At 43.5% G+C, this 17,784-nt stretch overlaps 1 protein-coding gene across 1 annotated transcript in view; it reads right to left on the reverse strand.

The window, feature by feature from the left end:
• Tmem132d (transmembrane protein 132D) overlaps positions 1-17,784 on the reverse strand; it is a 625,150-nt gene that overhangs the window by 182,292 nt on the left and 425,074 nt on the right. The window contains exon 4 of the mRNA XM_076922979.1: positions 2,272-2,455. Within this exon, the coding sequence (XP_076779094.1) occupies positions 2,272-2,455 (184 nt within the window). The remainder of the gene's footprint in view (positions 1-2,271; positions 2,456-17,784) is intronic.

Raw genomic sequence — 17,784 nt, forward strand, 5'->3', positions numbered from 1 at the left:
ACTCCCAACTCTTCTAGTTCCATTCTGGCCTGCATGCCTCTAACTTCAAATGTGCATCCCGGTCCAGAGATCTGTTTCTCCACCAGATATCCAATGAACGTACTAATTAGCAGATGCGAGGCCATTTTATAATGGTAACACTCCCCGAGTAAAGTATGATTTTATCAACTAACAAGCACAGACAGCAAAATGCCCCAGCTATGAGACAGGAGAGGGCGGGATCAGAGCTCAGAACTCACTCTTGGACCCAGAGATGGCCTCTTAGAGAGACTGCTGGGGACTCACTACTCAGACCCACAGTATCTGAATCTGGTTAACGTAATCTAGTTAGTTCAAATAGCTGCCTGCTGCCTGGCTTTTCAGATTGAGAAGTACAGGGCTGCGAATAAGCCCTTTTCTTAAGAATTTAGAGCCTTGCTGAGGAATGACCTTTGTATATTGCTGTCAGTAATAGAATAATCATAATAGTAGATAGACATATAATAATATGTCTGCAAGAGGCTGAAGTTCTCGTAAGGACCCACGAGTTACTTACTTATTTATTTATTTAGCTCCAGTTTTGTTTGGTTGGGGGTTGAAACCAGTTCTGGCACACACCAGGCAAGCACTCCACCATGAGCTCCAGCCTCAGGACCAGTGATTGTTTTATTCTCACAATTAGCTACTACCCTCCAAAGAAGTACTTGAGAACCATGTAATGTACGTTTGTATGATGTACTGGTTAGTTTAGTTTAGTTTAGTTTGTCCACTTTATTCAAGCTAGATTCTATGAGAAGAGGGAATCTCTGTTAAGAAAATGCCTCCATCAGATTGGCCTGTGGGCATGTCTGAGTGAAGTGGAAATTTTTGGTTTCTTTGGAGACTCGGTTGTGTTATGTGATGTTTCTCTGGAAGCTGTCTGATGAGAGGATGTTTTGCTGAGGCAGACACTTGAGAGGGCATGTGATATTTGGAAAGAGTGTAAGTAGAACCCAACAGATGTTCTTGCATTGGTTCACCTTGCAACGCTTCACTGGTCTTCACTGATCTTTGCTTATGGTGACTTTGTAGTGAATAACTTACCAAAGAACTTCTCATGGCATCTCAGCTGATTCTTGATGCTTCCATGGATGTGTGCCAACTTGGCAGAACTTCACAGTTCCTTCTGGATTGAGTGGCTGCTATTGATTTGTGTTGGGTGTTTGCCAACTGAACTGGACTGCTACTACTGATTTGTGTTTGATGTTTTAGACTGGACTGCTGATATCCTGACAACAAAGATTGGAATCACCCCAAAGAATGACTTCTAAATAGGTCCAAATTCTCTTTGTCCTGTTAACCATCTTTCTCCCCTACCTTTGGTCAGTGGGCTAGAAGGGAGGTTGAAGTGTTTAAGAATGTTTATTAAAGTAGGTTTTGAAAAATCTTAGCCTACATCTGAGAGGCATTTTCTTGATTGATGACTGATATGGGAGAGTATGGGCCATCATGGGTGGGGCCATCCCTGGGTAGGTGGTTCTGAGTCATTTAAGAAAGCAGGCTGAGCAAGCCATGAGCAGCAAATGAGTGAGAAGTGTTCCTCCATGGTCTCTGCTTCAGTTCCTGCCTTGAGTTCCTGCCCACAGTCCCTAAGTGATCAACCATAAGTTTAATTAAAACAAATCCATTCTTTCCCCAAATTGTCTTCGGTTCTGATGTTCATTACAACAGAAGGAAGCAAACTAGGACACATGGCTTATAAATGCAGTGTTTTCCTGCATTACAGGAAGGTGGCTAATGCCAGTGGAAGACAGTAGACCCTCAGCACCAAGATGAATGTGTCCCCAAGCCCTCTTCTCTTGTGGAGATAAAGACTCTTTACAGGGAATACTCTATCACCTTTCAAAACCTGTTCTCTTTGTTCCTTGTGGAAGTGACATGCCACCAAGATGTTAATGAAAAGAGAGTCCAGCCTTCCTTGAATCTCAGTATGAGCACATAAACACTTAATTCAAGCCCTCTGTACAGTTGCATATGTTTGAAATCCATAATTTACATTATACCATGCATGTTCAACCCATCATCCATAATATTCATTTAAAGATAGGCTCATAATTACTACCTGGACTACATTTTTTAAAAAGCAATTTAAAGAGTATTACCTGTATATGTATACAGGTGGCTATTGGCAATGGGCTTCACAGTCCCATCCTTGTCCCCATTTTGGTGCTTGCTGATTGACATCCTTGACCCCTAAGCTCGGATCACAGCACAGAGACGACCCCATTCCCAGTTCCGAAAGTGCTCTCTTACCATAGCTAGTGGTATGACTCCAATCAAGTCCTTCTGGCTCACATAGATCTTGGACACTCCCAGGTCAGAAGTGATCTCTCCTGGGTATTCAACCTGCCACGTGACTAGCTGTGTGGTGGGCGGGTCACTGGGTGCTTCGATCTCAATATCAATCTTCATGACTTCGTAGGAGGCATCATCCACACTGTGGAGTAGAACGAGGGAAAACAGAGGTGAGCAATTGAGGTGCAGAACTCACTCGTGTCAAAGTGGAATTTCATCGGCACCTGTGCTTGTATGCCCCATGCCTTGGGCAATTTAAGGGCAAACCATCATCTACAAGTTTATCAGCCCTTGCCAGGACTCTGCTATCATCATTTAAAGGTAGATTCTTCTTATGAGCAATTCAGCTTCCCTAGGACAATGGCTTTATTCTCCACTCTCTAACTTATGTCCCACCAACAATGATTCTTTCCTGATTTCCCAAAACATCTATGCTGGCTATGTTGGTCTTATTTTGAAGCCACAGTTCTTTCAGTCAGATGCACAGAATTTTAAGGATGCTGTGGCTTATGTTCCACTGATGGCAAGGCAGCATTGAAGGGATATAGAAGACACCCAAGAATGTAGGCTTAGGGGCCAGACCACTGCTGATAAACATGGAGACTTCATCAGATATCATCTGGCAACCGGCATGGTTTTGACAAATGCTAGTTGCTAGACATCTAGACATCTCAGTTCCCACAGGCATGCCTCTGGAAATGGATCCGGGATAGATGACCAGAACTATTTCATCAGCCCTTTGCTCCTCTCATTAACTGGCTAGTTCTGTCTCTTCAGAGTTTCTTTTTTACTACAGTGTCTGCTCTTCTGTGTGACAAGTGAGAAAGAAAATGGTTTCATGTCAGCCTTTCTTGAGGATGAGATGAAAGAAGTGTAGGTGAGAACTCGGATGGGTTAGCTGAGAGGGAATCTTAAGGCATCGTTAGTGAGCAGACATGTCTCTAGTGACCCAAGTTTTACATCTTCACAGAAGTGTCTTTGAACACTGTCATTTATTATTATCAGCTGTGCTTTTTTCATAGAGGACTGGCTTAGGGAAACACACCGATTCCACCATCCAACATGCAATCTCTTACGGGGGGAAAGCTCAGGGAGAGCCAATGTGAACAAACAAGGTTAAGATGGCTAATTAGAGATCATGAGATTGGATGGACAAAAGCCAAGATAAAAGCCACCAACACAGAGACAAGAGGAAGAGACACAAAGAACCGAAACAAGGAAGGAAGAAGGCACCACACACACACACCTTCTTGCATGCTAAGATGCTAGTGCTGGTCCGGGTCCTGTTCAGAGTCAATTCAAGGACACTGGATACCAGCTATCACTAGAGCCCAACAATTTGGATGCTGGAAGCTCAAATCAGAAGCTGAATTCAGTGTGTCAGAGGGGGATGGGCAAAGCACAGTAGACTGAGGAGTCTGAAATAGGGAGATCTGAAGTGTACAGCCCACTCCCACTACTGCCTGGACAGGAAAGAGACCAGGATTGGTGGAAGTATAAGCTGAACTCAGTGCAAGGTCCTGATGGGCATGGTAGATGTTTAACAGCATACACAGAGGTGACATCAGCAGAGGGGTGATTAGGTAGTTTCTTCTCAACACCCTCCACTTTCCCTAACATGCCCATCACTAGTAAAGTCTTCCCAGAGCAAGGACAGTTTATTGCGGCAGCTGTAGTATGGGGTGTGCTATAGTTAACCTGATAAACTGGAAAAGGCAAACACAGTGGACCTCCATATGCCCTCCGAGCCTCAGGTACAAAGATGCACTGCCAGCATCACCACCAAAGTAGCAGAGATGGGGGTATAATTTACAACCTGAGGAAATCAGAGAGGGAATTCTGGCAGGCCATGGTCTTTGACTTAATTTGAATGCCTGACACCAGCAGCCTTGCCCTGTCAGCAGCAGGAGAGGGCACACCTCCCAAGCCGGAAGAAGTACTGACTGAGGACACACTATCTTCTGTTATGTTTTATTTTTTTATAAACAGGATACTACGTGCAGCCCTGGCCAGCCTGGAACATTTTGTGTAGACCAGGCTGGCCCCAAACTCAGAAATTCACGTGCCTTTGCCTTCTAAATATTGAGAATAAAGTTGTGTGCCACCATGCCTCGAGATTTTATTATCCATTTTAATTTTAATTGGTTTTTAATTTTATTTTTGTTTATCTACTTATATTTGGGGGTTACATTATTTATTTGTGTGTGGTATGGTGTGAGTCGTGTATGTGTATGTATATGAGTGTGTATGAGTGTATACATACATGTATGTGTGTGTGAGTGTGAGTATGTGTATGTATGTGTGTATGGTGTGAGTGTGTATGTGTGTGTGTGTACCACCACATACATGTGGATGTCAGAGGAAGTACAGGGGTTGGCTTTTTCCTTCCATTACATAAGCCTTGGGGGATAGGACTCAGGTTTTAAGGCTTGGCAGTATGACTTTATCTACTAAGCCCTCTCTCCAGCTCTTATTGTTTTAATTTAAATTAAATTTTTAATTTTTTTTATTAAGTTTATAAAGTGTCCACTTCTGCCTTTGTTTTATTTTATTTTAATTTTTCCCAATGCTGGGGGCTGAACCCTGGTCCTTGCCCTTTCTAGGCGAGGGCTCTGCCACTGAGCCACTGCCCTGTTTCTTCTTGTTCTCTCTTATGAGTCTCCTGCTGAGTTGCCATGTCAGTTGCAGATGAAGCAGACTGCACCTGCACAGATCCCAGTAATAACAGCAGCATGAGAAGATGCTGTGACCTCCACCTGTATCCTCACAGTGATTCTCATCAACAGCCCTAAAAGCCAGGAAAGCATGGGCCAATATATTTCCATTGCTAAAACAAATCACTCTTCACGAAGTTGCTAATCAAGAAATATCTTGTAAAGTTGAGGGAGAAATATGAGCATTTCAAGGCAAGCAGAAGTTGGGAAAAAATAATGTCAATCGAGGAGGTACTGCAGACAATGAATAGAGGAATACTATAGACGCAGGAAGAAGATGGTTTCCCCACAAGAACACAGGATATCCCAACATCCCATGAGAGAAACAGATTGGATAAAGGGGAGCTGAGAAGATATCAACCAATACAACCCGTTAAACTCCAAAGAGGACAAAGGAAAGGACTATCAACAATCCAGCCATCCTCATGTGCTTCTCTGTTATTGATAGGTTATCTCCCTGCTGGTGGTGAAATGAGCCAATTTGAGTCAGATTACGTTATATTAAAGGCAGGTTTATTGGCAAGCTGTTCTCTGTCAGGTGAGTTCACTGGCCCCAAGGATTGAGGCAATGGAAGTTCCCATGGGAAAGGGCAGAAAGAGCAAAAGGATGTGAAGAAAAGAGAAGAGGAGAGGAGAGAAGAGGAGAGGAGACCAAAATGTCTGAATTATATAGGTAAGAGCCTCTGGAGGAAGGGCAGCCCAGCTCTGGCGCTGGAGAGTTCGGGGTTGGGGCCAGGGTCTGCCAGGTAAGGACTGAGGAATGCTGAGAGAACCTGGAGGCTGGGTTTGCTTTGGTATCTAAAATATGTACCTCAGTTCCTTATCTCTGTAGGAATCCAGTTACTGATATAAACCACTATCTAAAAGCAATGTGAGTTGCCAAGGCTTCATTTGGTTTCCAGGTAATAGTCCATCACAGAGGGAAATCATGACAGGAATCTGGAGGCAGGGATGGAAGTAGAAGCCATGGAGGAATGGATGCTGTTTACTGGATTGCTCCCCATGGTTGTCTTGACCAGCTTTCTTATACAGCCAAGGACCACCAGCCCAGGAATGTACCACCCTGAGTGGGATGGTCCCTCCTACATAAATTACCAACCAATAAAATGCTCCTACAGGGTTACCCACAGGCCAATCTGATGGAGAAAATTCCTCAATTGAGGTTTCTTCTTCCCTAGCTTGTCAAGTTGACAACTGAAACTATGTCGTAGACCTTCAAAGCATACTGTGCGAGCTACAACAGAGAGAAAGAGGAAGATACTTTGAAATCAACTTTGCCTTTAGGGTCCTCTTCCAACTCTCCGAGTCCTGTGATGTGTCAGTAAATCAAAGCAGAGGCATGAAAACTAGAGCATTAACTCTGAATGCTTTACCATGTGTGGTATTGGGAAAAAATCAAACACCATACACACAATGACCCTTGGGTGGGAGCAAGATTAATAGCTGAGAACTCAGGATGCTAAGTCTTCCAGTCCCCTTTCTGTTGGTCCCACGGAACTCTCTGAACAAGAGTAACTTGGGAAGTGTCTTAAGATTTCTATTGTTGTGACAAAGCACCATGGCCAAAAAGCAAGTTGAGGAGGAAAGGGTTTATTTGGCTTACACTTCCACAATGCTGTTCATCACCAAAGGAAGTCAGGACAGGAACTCAGACAGGGTGGAAACCTAGAGGCAAGAACTGATGCAGAGGCCATAGAGGGGCACCTGCCTACTGGCTTGCTTCCTATGGTTTCATCAACCTGCTTTCTTACAGAACCCAGGACTACCAACCCAGGGATGGCACCACCCACCATGGGCTGGGCCGTCCTCCATTGATCACTAATTGAGAATATACCTTACGGCAGGATCTCATGGAAGATTTTCCTCAACTGAGGCTCCTTCTGGTGACTCTAGCATGTGTCAAGGTCGACACACAAAACCAGCAAGTATAGGGAAGAAAGGGTTGATTTAGCTTACAATTCATGGTCAAGATCTATCACTGAGGGAAGCCATGGCAAGAACTCAAACAGGAATTGAAGCAAAGACCATGGAGAGATGCTTATTGCTGCCTTGCTGTCTGTGATTCTGTTCAGCTAGCAATAGTATACAACCCAGGACCATTTGCTTAGGGAGGGTGCCTCCCTAGAGAACTGGGCCATTCCATATCAATAATCAATCAACACAGTTTCTCACAGTCATGGCCAAACCCCTGATCTGATCAAAACCATTCCTCAGTTTATGTCCCCTTCTCCCAGGTGACTCTAGGTGTGTCGAGCTAACAATGTTATTTCAGAACACCAGTCATCACATCTTAATAACAGCCTATATTTGTTTTTCCTGTTTTATGGATTAGAAACCACTCTATTAATACAGTATGGCCAGAAGCACTCTAGTGTTCCAGCTTTTACTCTGCAGCCACCCACATGGGCGAATGGCTTCCAGGGTGTGCGTGAGTGCTGTGGTAGCATGGCAGAGTGGGTGGAGGAGACAGAGAGTGAAATTTCACTCCCAACATTGGCTCCTCCAGATGGTCCTCTAAAATCTAAATTGGTGAACTTTTAGAAAACAAAAATAAAGCCAGAGGTGGAAGGGAGGGGATGGGTGGGAATTGGGGACTGGTCTAGGACATGAGTAGTTCTTGTCTTAGGAAACCCTTTGAGATGTATTCCAAACACACACACCCCTCCATTTCCAAACACTTTCTACAAGGTCAACTGAATGCAAGACAGGTGCTATTAGGTTAGAAATGGTGGTTCACAGGACTACACAGACTCCCCCATCCCTTCAGCTTTCCACATTGCCCATATACAATCCTACTCACCATCCCATGCCTCAACTCTGGACTCTAGCTGCTTTAACTGCTAATGATCTGTGTCTGACTTTCCTTGGATAGTTGCTGTTATGGTTTGAATGTGTTTGAACAATTGATCTTTAGAAGGGGGCACTGCCTACAGAGGCTATGGAAGCTTCGGAGGTGAAGGACTGGCCTTCATGGTGATATTTACATCTGGCCCCAGTGTTTTAGATGTGAACAGTAGTCATGTTTTCCCCTCCATGATGGACTGAGACAATAAGCCACAATAAACTCGGGAATGAGAAAAGTAATTAGTCTAATTCTTTTGGAGATTTTAGACCCCATTGACATATAAGTGCAAAGACCTGAAAGTATGTGAGGGGTTATTCGTTCAGACCTCACCACTTAGCAGAGACTGAAGTTGGATGACCCAGTCCTGGCCTCTAGAGGAGTCAAAGTTGTGATGCTCATAGTCTAGCGCCCCATGTGGTCTCTCCTGGCAGCTACACTTTGTGGGAAGGGTTACAGTCTTGGGCTGGGTCTTTTTTCTGAAGACCTCAATGTGTGTCATAAACAATTTCTTCTGGAATTCAGATACTAATAAATCTTCATTTTATTGGCCCTTCTATGGAAAATGAAGGAATTTTCAAAATAAAGAAATATTGTCCTAGGTTTTTGTCAACTTGACACAAGCCGGGGTCATCAAGGAAGAAAAGAATCTCAATTGAGAAAATGCCCACAGCAGATTGGCCTGTGGACAAACCAGTGGTGTATTTTCTTGATAGATGACTAATGTGAGAGGGCACAGCCCACTGTGGGTGGCGCCATCCCCTATGCATGTGTAAGAAAGCAGGCTGATTAAGCCATCGGGAGCAAGTTAGTAAGAGGCACTCCTCTATGGCCACTGCTTTAGTTCTTGCCCCTAGGTTCCTGCCCTGCCTTTCCTCAGTGATTGACTGTGATCAGGGATGTAGGCTAATGAAAACACTTTCCTCTCCAGATTGCTTTTGAGCCATGTTTTATAACAGCAATAGAAAACAAACTAGGAGGGAAACCAAAGGCAATCAATGAATGTTCTGCCCAAATAGCAGCATGGAACAGGTGAAAGTACAGAGAGCCCCACTCCAGGCTCAGCTTCACTTTAGAAGAACCTCCCATGGCAGTGTGGTCCTTGCATGCAGTGACATTTGGGAAATTTGCATCTGACACAGACACGAGAGACCAGATGTCTCCCCACATGGGAAGGACCACTGTCCTCTTTTCTTGTCTCTCTTCTCATGTCCTCATTCTCAAAATTAAAATGGGGATATTACTCAAGCAAATTGTTTCTCCTCAGACATTATCAAGCTATTAAAGTCTTCCATCACTGGTACTTTTCCCCCCTGGCTTCTTCATTATCATTTTCAGTACAAGACCTTTTATGAGGAAGTAAAATACACACAACCCTTTTAATGTATATACTTTGTAATGAGATTTTTTTTTTTTTTTTGGTCACTATAAATTTGTCTTCTCATGAACTCTTTGGTGACCAGAGTCACTCTGAGAAAGAAAAGGAGAGAGAGAGAGAGAGAGAGAGAGAGAGAGAGAGAGAGAGAGAGAGAGAGATTACTTGCTTCAGCCACAATGGGAAATGTTTTTCCAAGTCCCTTTCCATCTACCACCAGTCAGTCAGTCAGTCAGTCAGCAACTGACATTATTTCTGGAATTCTCTTTGTTTGCTCATTATTGTTCTGGGTGGTAGAGACTTAGATTCTAGAGTTGTACATGGAAGGCTATGATCGGGTAGTGGCCTTATAGTAGCTGGGATTGCACTGGTACCCAAACTCTATGTGGATACAGCCTGTGCCAGTTCATGATTGGGCACAGTAGATTGGGTATTCATTAGAATGACCTCCACTTGGCACAGCCTCCACCAACCCAAAGGGCTCACCATGGAAGTAGAATCTATAGGCATTTAGCCTGAGTGGAAAGAAGACATTAAGGAAAACATCCTATCAAGCAAAGGCCCACAGCTGTAAGAGTGGATGAAGAGTGGAAGGGCTTGCTGGAAGAAGAGCCTCTCAAGAACCTTGCATTGTCAGGGAAGTTCAGGGCAGTCTTCAAGGAAAAAGCAAGCTTGGGCTGAGGTCTTTATAAAGCATAGGTAGGGAGATTGTAGAGAGAGCACTCCAAGGAAAGGGGACTGCATAGGCCAGGGCTTGTGTGTGTGTTGTGTGCAGAGAACAGGGCAGGATAGTTCAGTGGCAACTGAGCCAACCTCTGTGGTATGGTTGGAATCCTTAAGAATTCTGACACTGACAGGGTCAGGAGGTGCAGCTGAGTGGTTGGTAGGAAGGCCTCCCAAGTCTTTAAAACCAACCCCAGCAGGCAGCTATGGCTGGCCAGTGACCTGTGAGTTAAAGCTTACTTATGCATCATTTTTTGGAACTAAAATTAAGCTCTAGATTCTTAACTTTTGGGGAAAAAAAAGATTATAGAGCATAAAGTATGCATGGTCTACAAAGCTTGGCATATTGCTGTCTTACCCCTTACAGGAAAAGCTTGCCAATTCGTGATCTTTATCATGAGGAAAAAAATGATGAATTAATAACCTTTAAAAATAATAAAATGGTATTTACTTCATTACATAGTTACTTCTCCAAGGAGAATATGAGAATGCGAAGTAATCAAGTACTTCTCCCACTGCTAATGAGAAAGTTCGGACATAAGAGTTGACTCAAGGCTATTCTGGATTGGAACAACAAATAAAGTGGAATGGTAGAAGTCTTTAAGAGGCTGCCGTTAGGGTAAGAATTCATATATACCAAGCTTGTTTTTTTATTTTAGGTACTAAAAAGTACAAAATGATCTCAGCAGAAATAAAGAAATATGCTGAACTGCAGTGGAAAGGGGAGGAGGAGGAGGGAGAGAAGGAAAAGGAGGAAAAAGTGGAGAAGGAAGAGAAATGGAGGAAGAGGAAGGGAGAAGGAGGAGGAGGAAGGGAGGAACAGAGGATAAGGAAGAAGAGGAGGGGGATATGGGGAGGAGGAAGAGGAGAGTGGGAGGAGGGAGAGAGGAGGAGGGGAAGAGAGGAGGAGGAAAAGGAGGAGGGGAGAAAGAGGAAGAAGAGAGGAGACATTCTTTTAGATAAATTATGGATTCCACAAAAATCAGAATGTTAACATCAAAATGTTAAACAAAGTGAGTGATCCTTCTTAAACGGGAGATCCTCACACATCTGTCATCTGCAAGCCCTGCTCTTGTATCTGGAGCAGCAAACCCCAGTTAATCAGGATGGGCAAAGACACAGCCAGCCTTTATGTAGGACAGGGTCAAGTCTCGAGACACGATCTTACCTATATCACTTGATCAATATATCCAATGACTAACAAATGGAGATATGGCGGAGTTAAAAAGCAAAGATCAACATCAAGTTTGACGAGTTTGATCCTTTGCGACCCAAGTCATCATCTCAAAGTATGAAGCAGAAGTCCTTGGGGAAATGTGATGGAGATGTTTGTGGTGGGATGGTGTCTTCTGGATAGGACATGGTCCATGCCTTCCTGAAGCCTCTGTGATTTCTTACAGGAGACCCACACAAGATTTGGGCCATTGACATTTGGTTATGCAAGGGAGGGCTCATGTAGACTCACATACGTAAGAAACTACATAACTAGTAGCCTACTCCTGCTAGTTCCTGGCAGATGGAAGCTTTGATTTGCTGTTGCAGATGTCCATAAGCTGACCATGGTCCTGTGAGTAACTGTTCACACATGCTTCTGTGAGTAACCCCTCACCCATGTTCCAGTAAGCAATGCCCCACCCTTACTCCTCTTAGTTACTCCAATTTAACTTCAGCCTGGCTGGAGTGTGGTCTTTTTAGGATGTGCTATCTGGGGTGTACAGATTTTTTAATGTCTACCCATGAAAAGTTCACCCAGTGGCACAGCTACTCATTCAGAATGGTTCTAAAGGGAAGGAGTTTTCTTTGCAAGAGAGCACCTCTCCCACTTAGGCAAAGTTCACATTGGTCTTTAAGAGTAAGCCCGACATTCTAATTATATGATCAGTGTATTTGAGATGAAATAACCTTACCTCTTAGGTTTTAAGTTTCATTTATTAAAAGGCAAATTCCTAATCTCACCTCATTTGCTCCCATTTTAATTATCTTTTTACCTCTGTTTTACCTGGATTGACTTATCTGATCTTTTATGGCGTGCTTCACCTGTTATCCACAGTTCAAGGAGGCTTTCCCATGTTCCAAAGTGGGAGAGAGAGGGGCGGGGGATGAGAGCAGAGATGAGGATGGGAAATCGACTGTTTATAAAAGGCAGAATTCTATCTAAAAGCAGTGAGTGCCCTTAACATCTTTGGGGAGCCCCCTCCACTCCCAATGGGAAAGCATTTTCTATACTTGAGCTTGAATCGCTGCAGCAGACAACCAGGGGGAAAAAATAACACTAAATCTTTCATCTCCACTTCGTGACATTTTCTTAAACATATTCGCTTGGAGATAGAGAGATATTTTATTTTTATACATCTCTTTTTGTTGCGAGTTTTTTTTTTTCTCCCCCAAAAAAGAAAGAAAGAAATCCAATCTGTATGCCACAGACACATTAGTATCCTTGCCAGGGCTACAGACTGTTCGAGATCACATCTCGTCTGTATAAACAGGTACCTTGGATGCCCAGCATCTGTGATGAAACTTGAGACTTTGGTGCAAGTTGGGTAAGAATGACAAACTCGGAGTAAGGTGGAATTGGCAAGAAATGTCAGCAAGCCCATGACACACAAGTAGTTCCTGAATCTCTGGATCGTGGTTGTGGGGGTTTGAAGAACGGTCTGTGATAGGCTAACTTTGTGAGAAGACTCTGCCAGCCTTCTAGCAGGAGTTGATGAGTCTACACAGTATAAAATTTCCCATCCCCAAATCGTAATTAGAACCATTTCTTTACCATGTCTGGTGATGCTGTATTACTTAGACTTCAGTCCAACACATTTTTTAAAAAGTAAATAAACTAAGGAGGATTATTTTTTACACTTTATTTAAGCAGAATGTCACCAGGTAGGTCAAAGGATGACAGACATGAAGAGGGATTTAAGTGTCTTTGCAAGTATCTTGGTGCTTGGAAGTGGGAAAGCCTCAGCATGGCTCTGGGATAGCCTCAGCAGAAAATCAAGATGCATCACACACACACACACACACTTATATATGCATATATATCCTGTGTCACATACACACACATGTACACACACATGCACACACGCACACGCACCCACATGCACAGAACATACATACATGTATGCTTGCCTGTATGTGCCTGCACTTGATAGCCAAAACATCCCTGATATCTGAGGCGGACATACAATCTACAGTATGAGGTCCGCACTGAAATAAAGGACCTGCAGACATTATTATTCTCTATTCACAATCTCTTTAAGCATGCCATAGAATTGAATTGCTGGACTAAAAAAGCTCTTATGTTCACATGAAAATTCAAAAGGGGGTTATTAATTGATAGTGATGACCAGGGCTAAATCTACTAATGGTTTTTTCAGCTCCCATCTGACATGACAAATGATGGAGCTCACAGGCTCTGATGTTTTATTATCCTGTAATAAAATTAACTCAAATACATATATAGGTAATTTCTCCTACAAAAAAAAAAAAAAAAAAAAAGGTTTCCGTTTCTTTAAACCTCCACGTAAGACCATCACGCCACTGCCCATGATCAATGTATAATTGTGTTTCAGCCTTCTAGTGCCTAAGGTCCGAGGCTGAGGAATTAATTTGCTGGTTGAGGTTAATGGAATGTCAATTAATTTCTTGGTATAAATGTCAATACATTCAGTTAAGCTTTGTGATTTAAATATAATTAAAGATAAACTTCAAGTCAACGTCGCCTTTTCAGTTTGGGATATGATGGGTGATTTGCTAAAATCTCACGAAGCCAGAGGGATGGGGACTTGCCAGTTTGCTTTATCTCATCCGGCAAAGTTAAATGTGTTCATTTCCAGCGGCAGAAGAAGGAAACAGGAATAAGTCCCCTCTTGTTTCTCTGCAGCCTCACAGCCCGTCTCTGACATCTCTAGTTTGTGTTGCTTGTTGTGGTAGTTGATAGAATGGACTTGGAAACAAAATGTCCCCAGTATCGAATCTTGTTTATGGCACTAATGAAGATGTGCCAGACTTAACTCCTGTGATCATTAGCTCTAATTACCAACTTTACAACAACCTAGAATCACTGGGAAGATGACTCAATGAGGAGCTGTTTATACTGGATTGGCCTGTTGCAATGTCTGTGGGGAACTGTGTTAATTAAGCTAACCAATGTGGGAAGGCCCAGCCCACAGTGGGCAGCGCCATTCCCTAGGCTTGGGGTTCTTAACTGTATAAGAGTGGAGGAATGGGGCTGAGCACTAGTAAGCAAGCAAGTGAGCATCTGTGTATTACTTTCTGCTCTCGACTGCAGATGTGATGTGCCTAGCGTTTTGAAGTCTGTACCTTAACTTTCCCATAAGGATGGGCTGCAACCTGCAATTAGAAGATGAACTAAACTCTTTATCCTTCAATTTAGTTTCGGCTGGGTCATTTTATTATAGCATCAGGAAGGGAAGGGAAACTAGAACTCTGAAGGACCCAGATTTGGACACTCTGCAATGTCCCTTCATCATGACTGTTCTGAGTAGCCATCAGACCTTAGGATATGACGTGCACTGGGTGCACTGAACTCGAGGTGGCATCGTTCTCTGGTGCAGTAGCTGCTTGAATGGCAATGGCAACATGCACAGTTGTAGGAGGCCATCCTGTCAATAATTAAATGTGATCACTGTGCCAAGAATTTAGGGTTATATGTATATGAAGCTATAGCCAAGTCTTTGGTGGTGATACTTTGGTGGTGAAACCTAGTATCAAATGTAGCATAAGCTCCATTTAGTGCCTGTGAGTGGCCAAGGGAAGGCTAAAGACCAATTTCTCGGTGTGAGAATTTGAATTCCAACCTCTTTCCTAACTGTGGGTCGTGGACAAGAACTGCAGAAGCTACCCATCATCTGTGCTGTGGCTGATGTCCATGGTACCAAATGAGCTTGCTTGGAAAGGCCTCTGCTCTCAGGGAAACCACACTCTTAGGGACATCAGATTTCAAGCAAAACAGACACAATGCAAATTCAACCTCCTTCCTGAAGTGGTCACCTCTCCACTCTTCTCTCAATCCAGAATCAGATTGGCAGCTGAATGATGACTCCCCGAGTCGCCTATGTCTGTCACCTCCACCTTATATGGCAAAAGGGACTTTGCCATAAAGAGAAGGTCTTGGGATGAGATTATCCAGGACCATAGGTGTGACTCTAAATGTAATCCTGATTGTCATCATTAGGCAAAGCCAGTAGGCAGTTCTACACTGGCAGGAAACCCATGAAGGACCAAATAAGTTCTCTGAAACAGGACAAAGAGCCTACTTCAGAAGCTAGTAAAAAAAAAAAAATCATTCTAAGCAATTTGTTGAGCCAGATCCTTGCCTGGTAGATCAGAGGCACTTTCTCAATGGTCTAAATCCCAGTCAACATGTTCTTCCCAGGAGTATGGGCTGGACTGTGATCCTGTCATATCTGCCGCCGCCACAAGCTCAGCAGCAGTTTGCCATGTTATGTAAAAGAGGAGATTAATCAACATCATATATATTATGTTCACCCTTATAATAACTCAATCAATTATTCAGCACAGCGATCAGTAAATATGGAGCAGTTTACAAACAACCAAACCGTAAAGTATTTTGGCTTACAGTGAACATATGGAGTTGTGTCTATACCACAGGCACATCTGATGTTTCAGGAGACACCTCAGAAGGCCAGCTGTACAGTGGTAACACCAACACAATATAGAGGGGAGTGTCTTTTCTCTAGAGATGCTATGTTAGTTACTTAGTCTGGGATGTATGACGGCCATGAATTCACTGTTCATAGTATCCTTCTCGAGTCCACTGTAAAGCCACAATGAAGAACAGCTAGCTTTGAGTAGCAGAAAACCACTACTCTGGAACAATGGATACTCCATTAGATAAAGGAGGAAAGATGCCTGGACAACAGGCCATTTGAGCCCATTGCCCTGTTCAAGTAAAGGACAGTCACCTGAATATCACCCACAAGTTCTGGCCTACTGGCTTAAAATTCTCCCCAGGGACCCAGATTCCAGGCATCCTGGGCATCTGGTGTGCAGAGAGTACAGTGGACTCTAGGGGGCTTCATTTACATAGTCACTGCCAACACCCACTTAAAGTGCACAATGGTGACATTCACATCTGTATGAGGCCACCCTGTCACCAGTGGCATTAATTAAATGACATCAGTGTGCCAAGTAGTTAGGGTCCCATATTTGTGATGGTAGGTCTGGACTTTGGGGGTGATAGTTTATATTTTAAACTGCATATCAAGCTCCAAATAAGCTTCATTTGGTGCTTGCGGGGAACCGAGGGGAGCCTAAAGATTGACTTCTTCCTGTGTGCCTTTGAATTCTGACCTCCTCCCTAACATTTAGACACAGGCAAGAGAATGGGTGTAGCCCATCACCTCCTCCTCAGAGCAGCTGCCTCTGTTCACATGGTGCTTCTGTTTAAAGCAATATCCTCAGCTCACTCACATGCCATAGTTACCCCAGGTCTTCAGAGCCCCGGAGAGTCTGATTTTAAACTGATCTGCTGTGCACGCTTGGTAACAATTGTCTTTACAACACCCCAGGGGGTCCTATCAGCACTCATGATTTAAACTGCTACAGGGTACAGATGCTTGGTGGGAGACAGGGGAAAACTGGGGTTTTGCAATCCAGAGATAATCAGGGGCCTCTTCACTGAGGTTCCTAGAGGAAAGGGGAATTTGAAAAGGTATTAGATCCAGACTGTGTCCCCCAAATTCCTATCACTCTGAGTGCCTCAAATTTCGAGCATTTGGAGATGGTCACACTTAAGGATTCACAGAGGATGTAGTTGAGAGGCAAGAGTCAGTTATAGCCAAATTAAAACAGAGACTAGGCATCAAAGGTTCCCCAAGTAGATGGAAACACCTGTGCCTTCTAAGTGACCTCAATCTCGTTTGAGTTATGTCTTGGATTATTTTTATTGATACAAACTAGAGTCACCTGAGAAGATATAACCCTGAAGAATTGCCTCAGTCAGATTGACCTGTCAACAATTCTATAAGAGACTGTCTTGATTGGTGATTGACGTAGGAGGGCCAGGCCACTGTGGGCGGCACTATTCCCTAGGTCCTGTGCTATATAAGAAAGCTGGACATGAAACTGTGAGTGAGCCAGTAAGCAGCATTCCTCTGTGATCTGTGCTTGAGTTCCTTCCTGACTCCCCTCAATGATGAACTGTGACCTGGAAAGGTTAAGCCAAATAAACCTTTTCCTCTCGACCTCACTTTTAGTTGTGATGTTTATCCCGGTAGCAGGAAAGTAAACTAAAGCAACTTGTACACATAAACAAACGTTGACTATTTCTTGCAATGATGTCTTTTTTTTTTTTTTTTTTTTTTTTTTTTTTTTTTTTTTTTTGGTTTTTCGAGACAGGGTTTCTCTGTGTAGCCCTGGCTGTCCTGGAACTCACTCTGTAGACCAGGCTGGCCTTGAACTCAGAAATCTGCCTGCCTCTGCCTCCCGAGATGATGTCTTAAGGAAGAGCTGAGCTATCACCCATTGAATCAGAAACTATAAACAGAAGGATAATACTAATTAGGGATATTCATCAGGCTAGACCAATACAGACAAGTGGATAACTAAGCAATCAAACATCTTCCCATCCAATCATACACTTCCTGTATTTTCATGTATGTCCTATAAAGTCCTCCAGGACCCCACATTTCTCTGCAGAGTCCCTCATCCACAGCTGGCTATAGGGTCAAGAATGCATGAGCCCGACAGCAGAACTGTGAACAAACACAGCTTCAGGACTCAACAACCTCAAGGCGACGTTGACAAAAATTTCCATGGCATTAAAGCATGAGCTGGAT

This window comes from Arvicanthis niloticus, chromosome 24 (genome assembly GCF_011762505.2).
Source record: "Arvicanthis niloticus isolate mArvNil1 chromosome 24, mArvNil1.pat.X, whole genome shotgun sequence".
Classification (NCBI taxonomy): Eukaryota; Metazoa; Chordata; class Mammalia; order Rodentia; family Muridae; genus Arvicanthis; species Arvicanthis niloticus.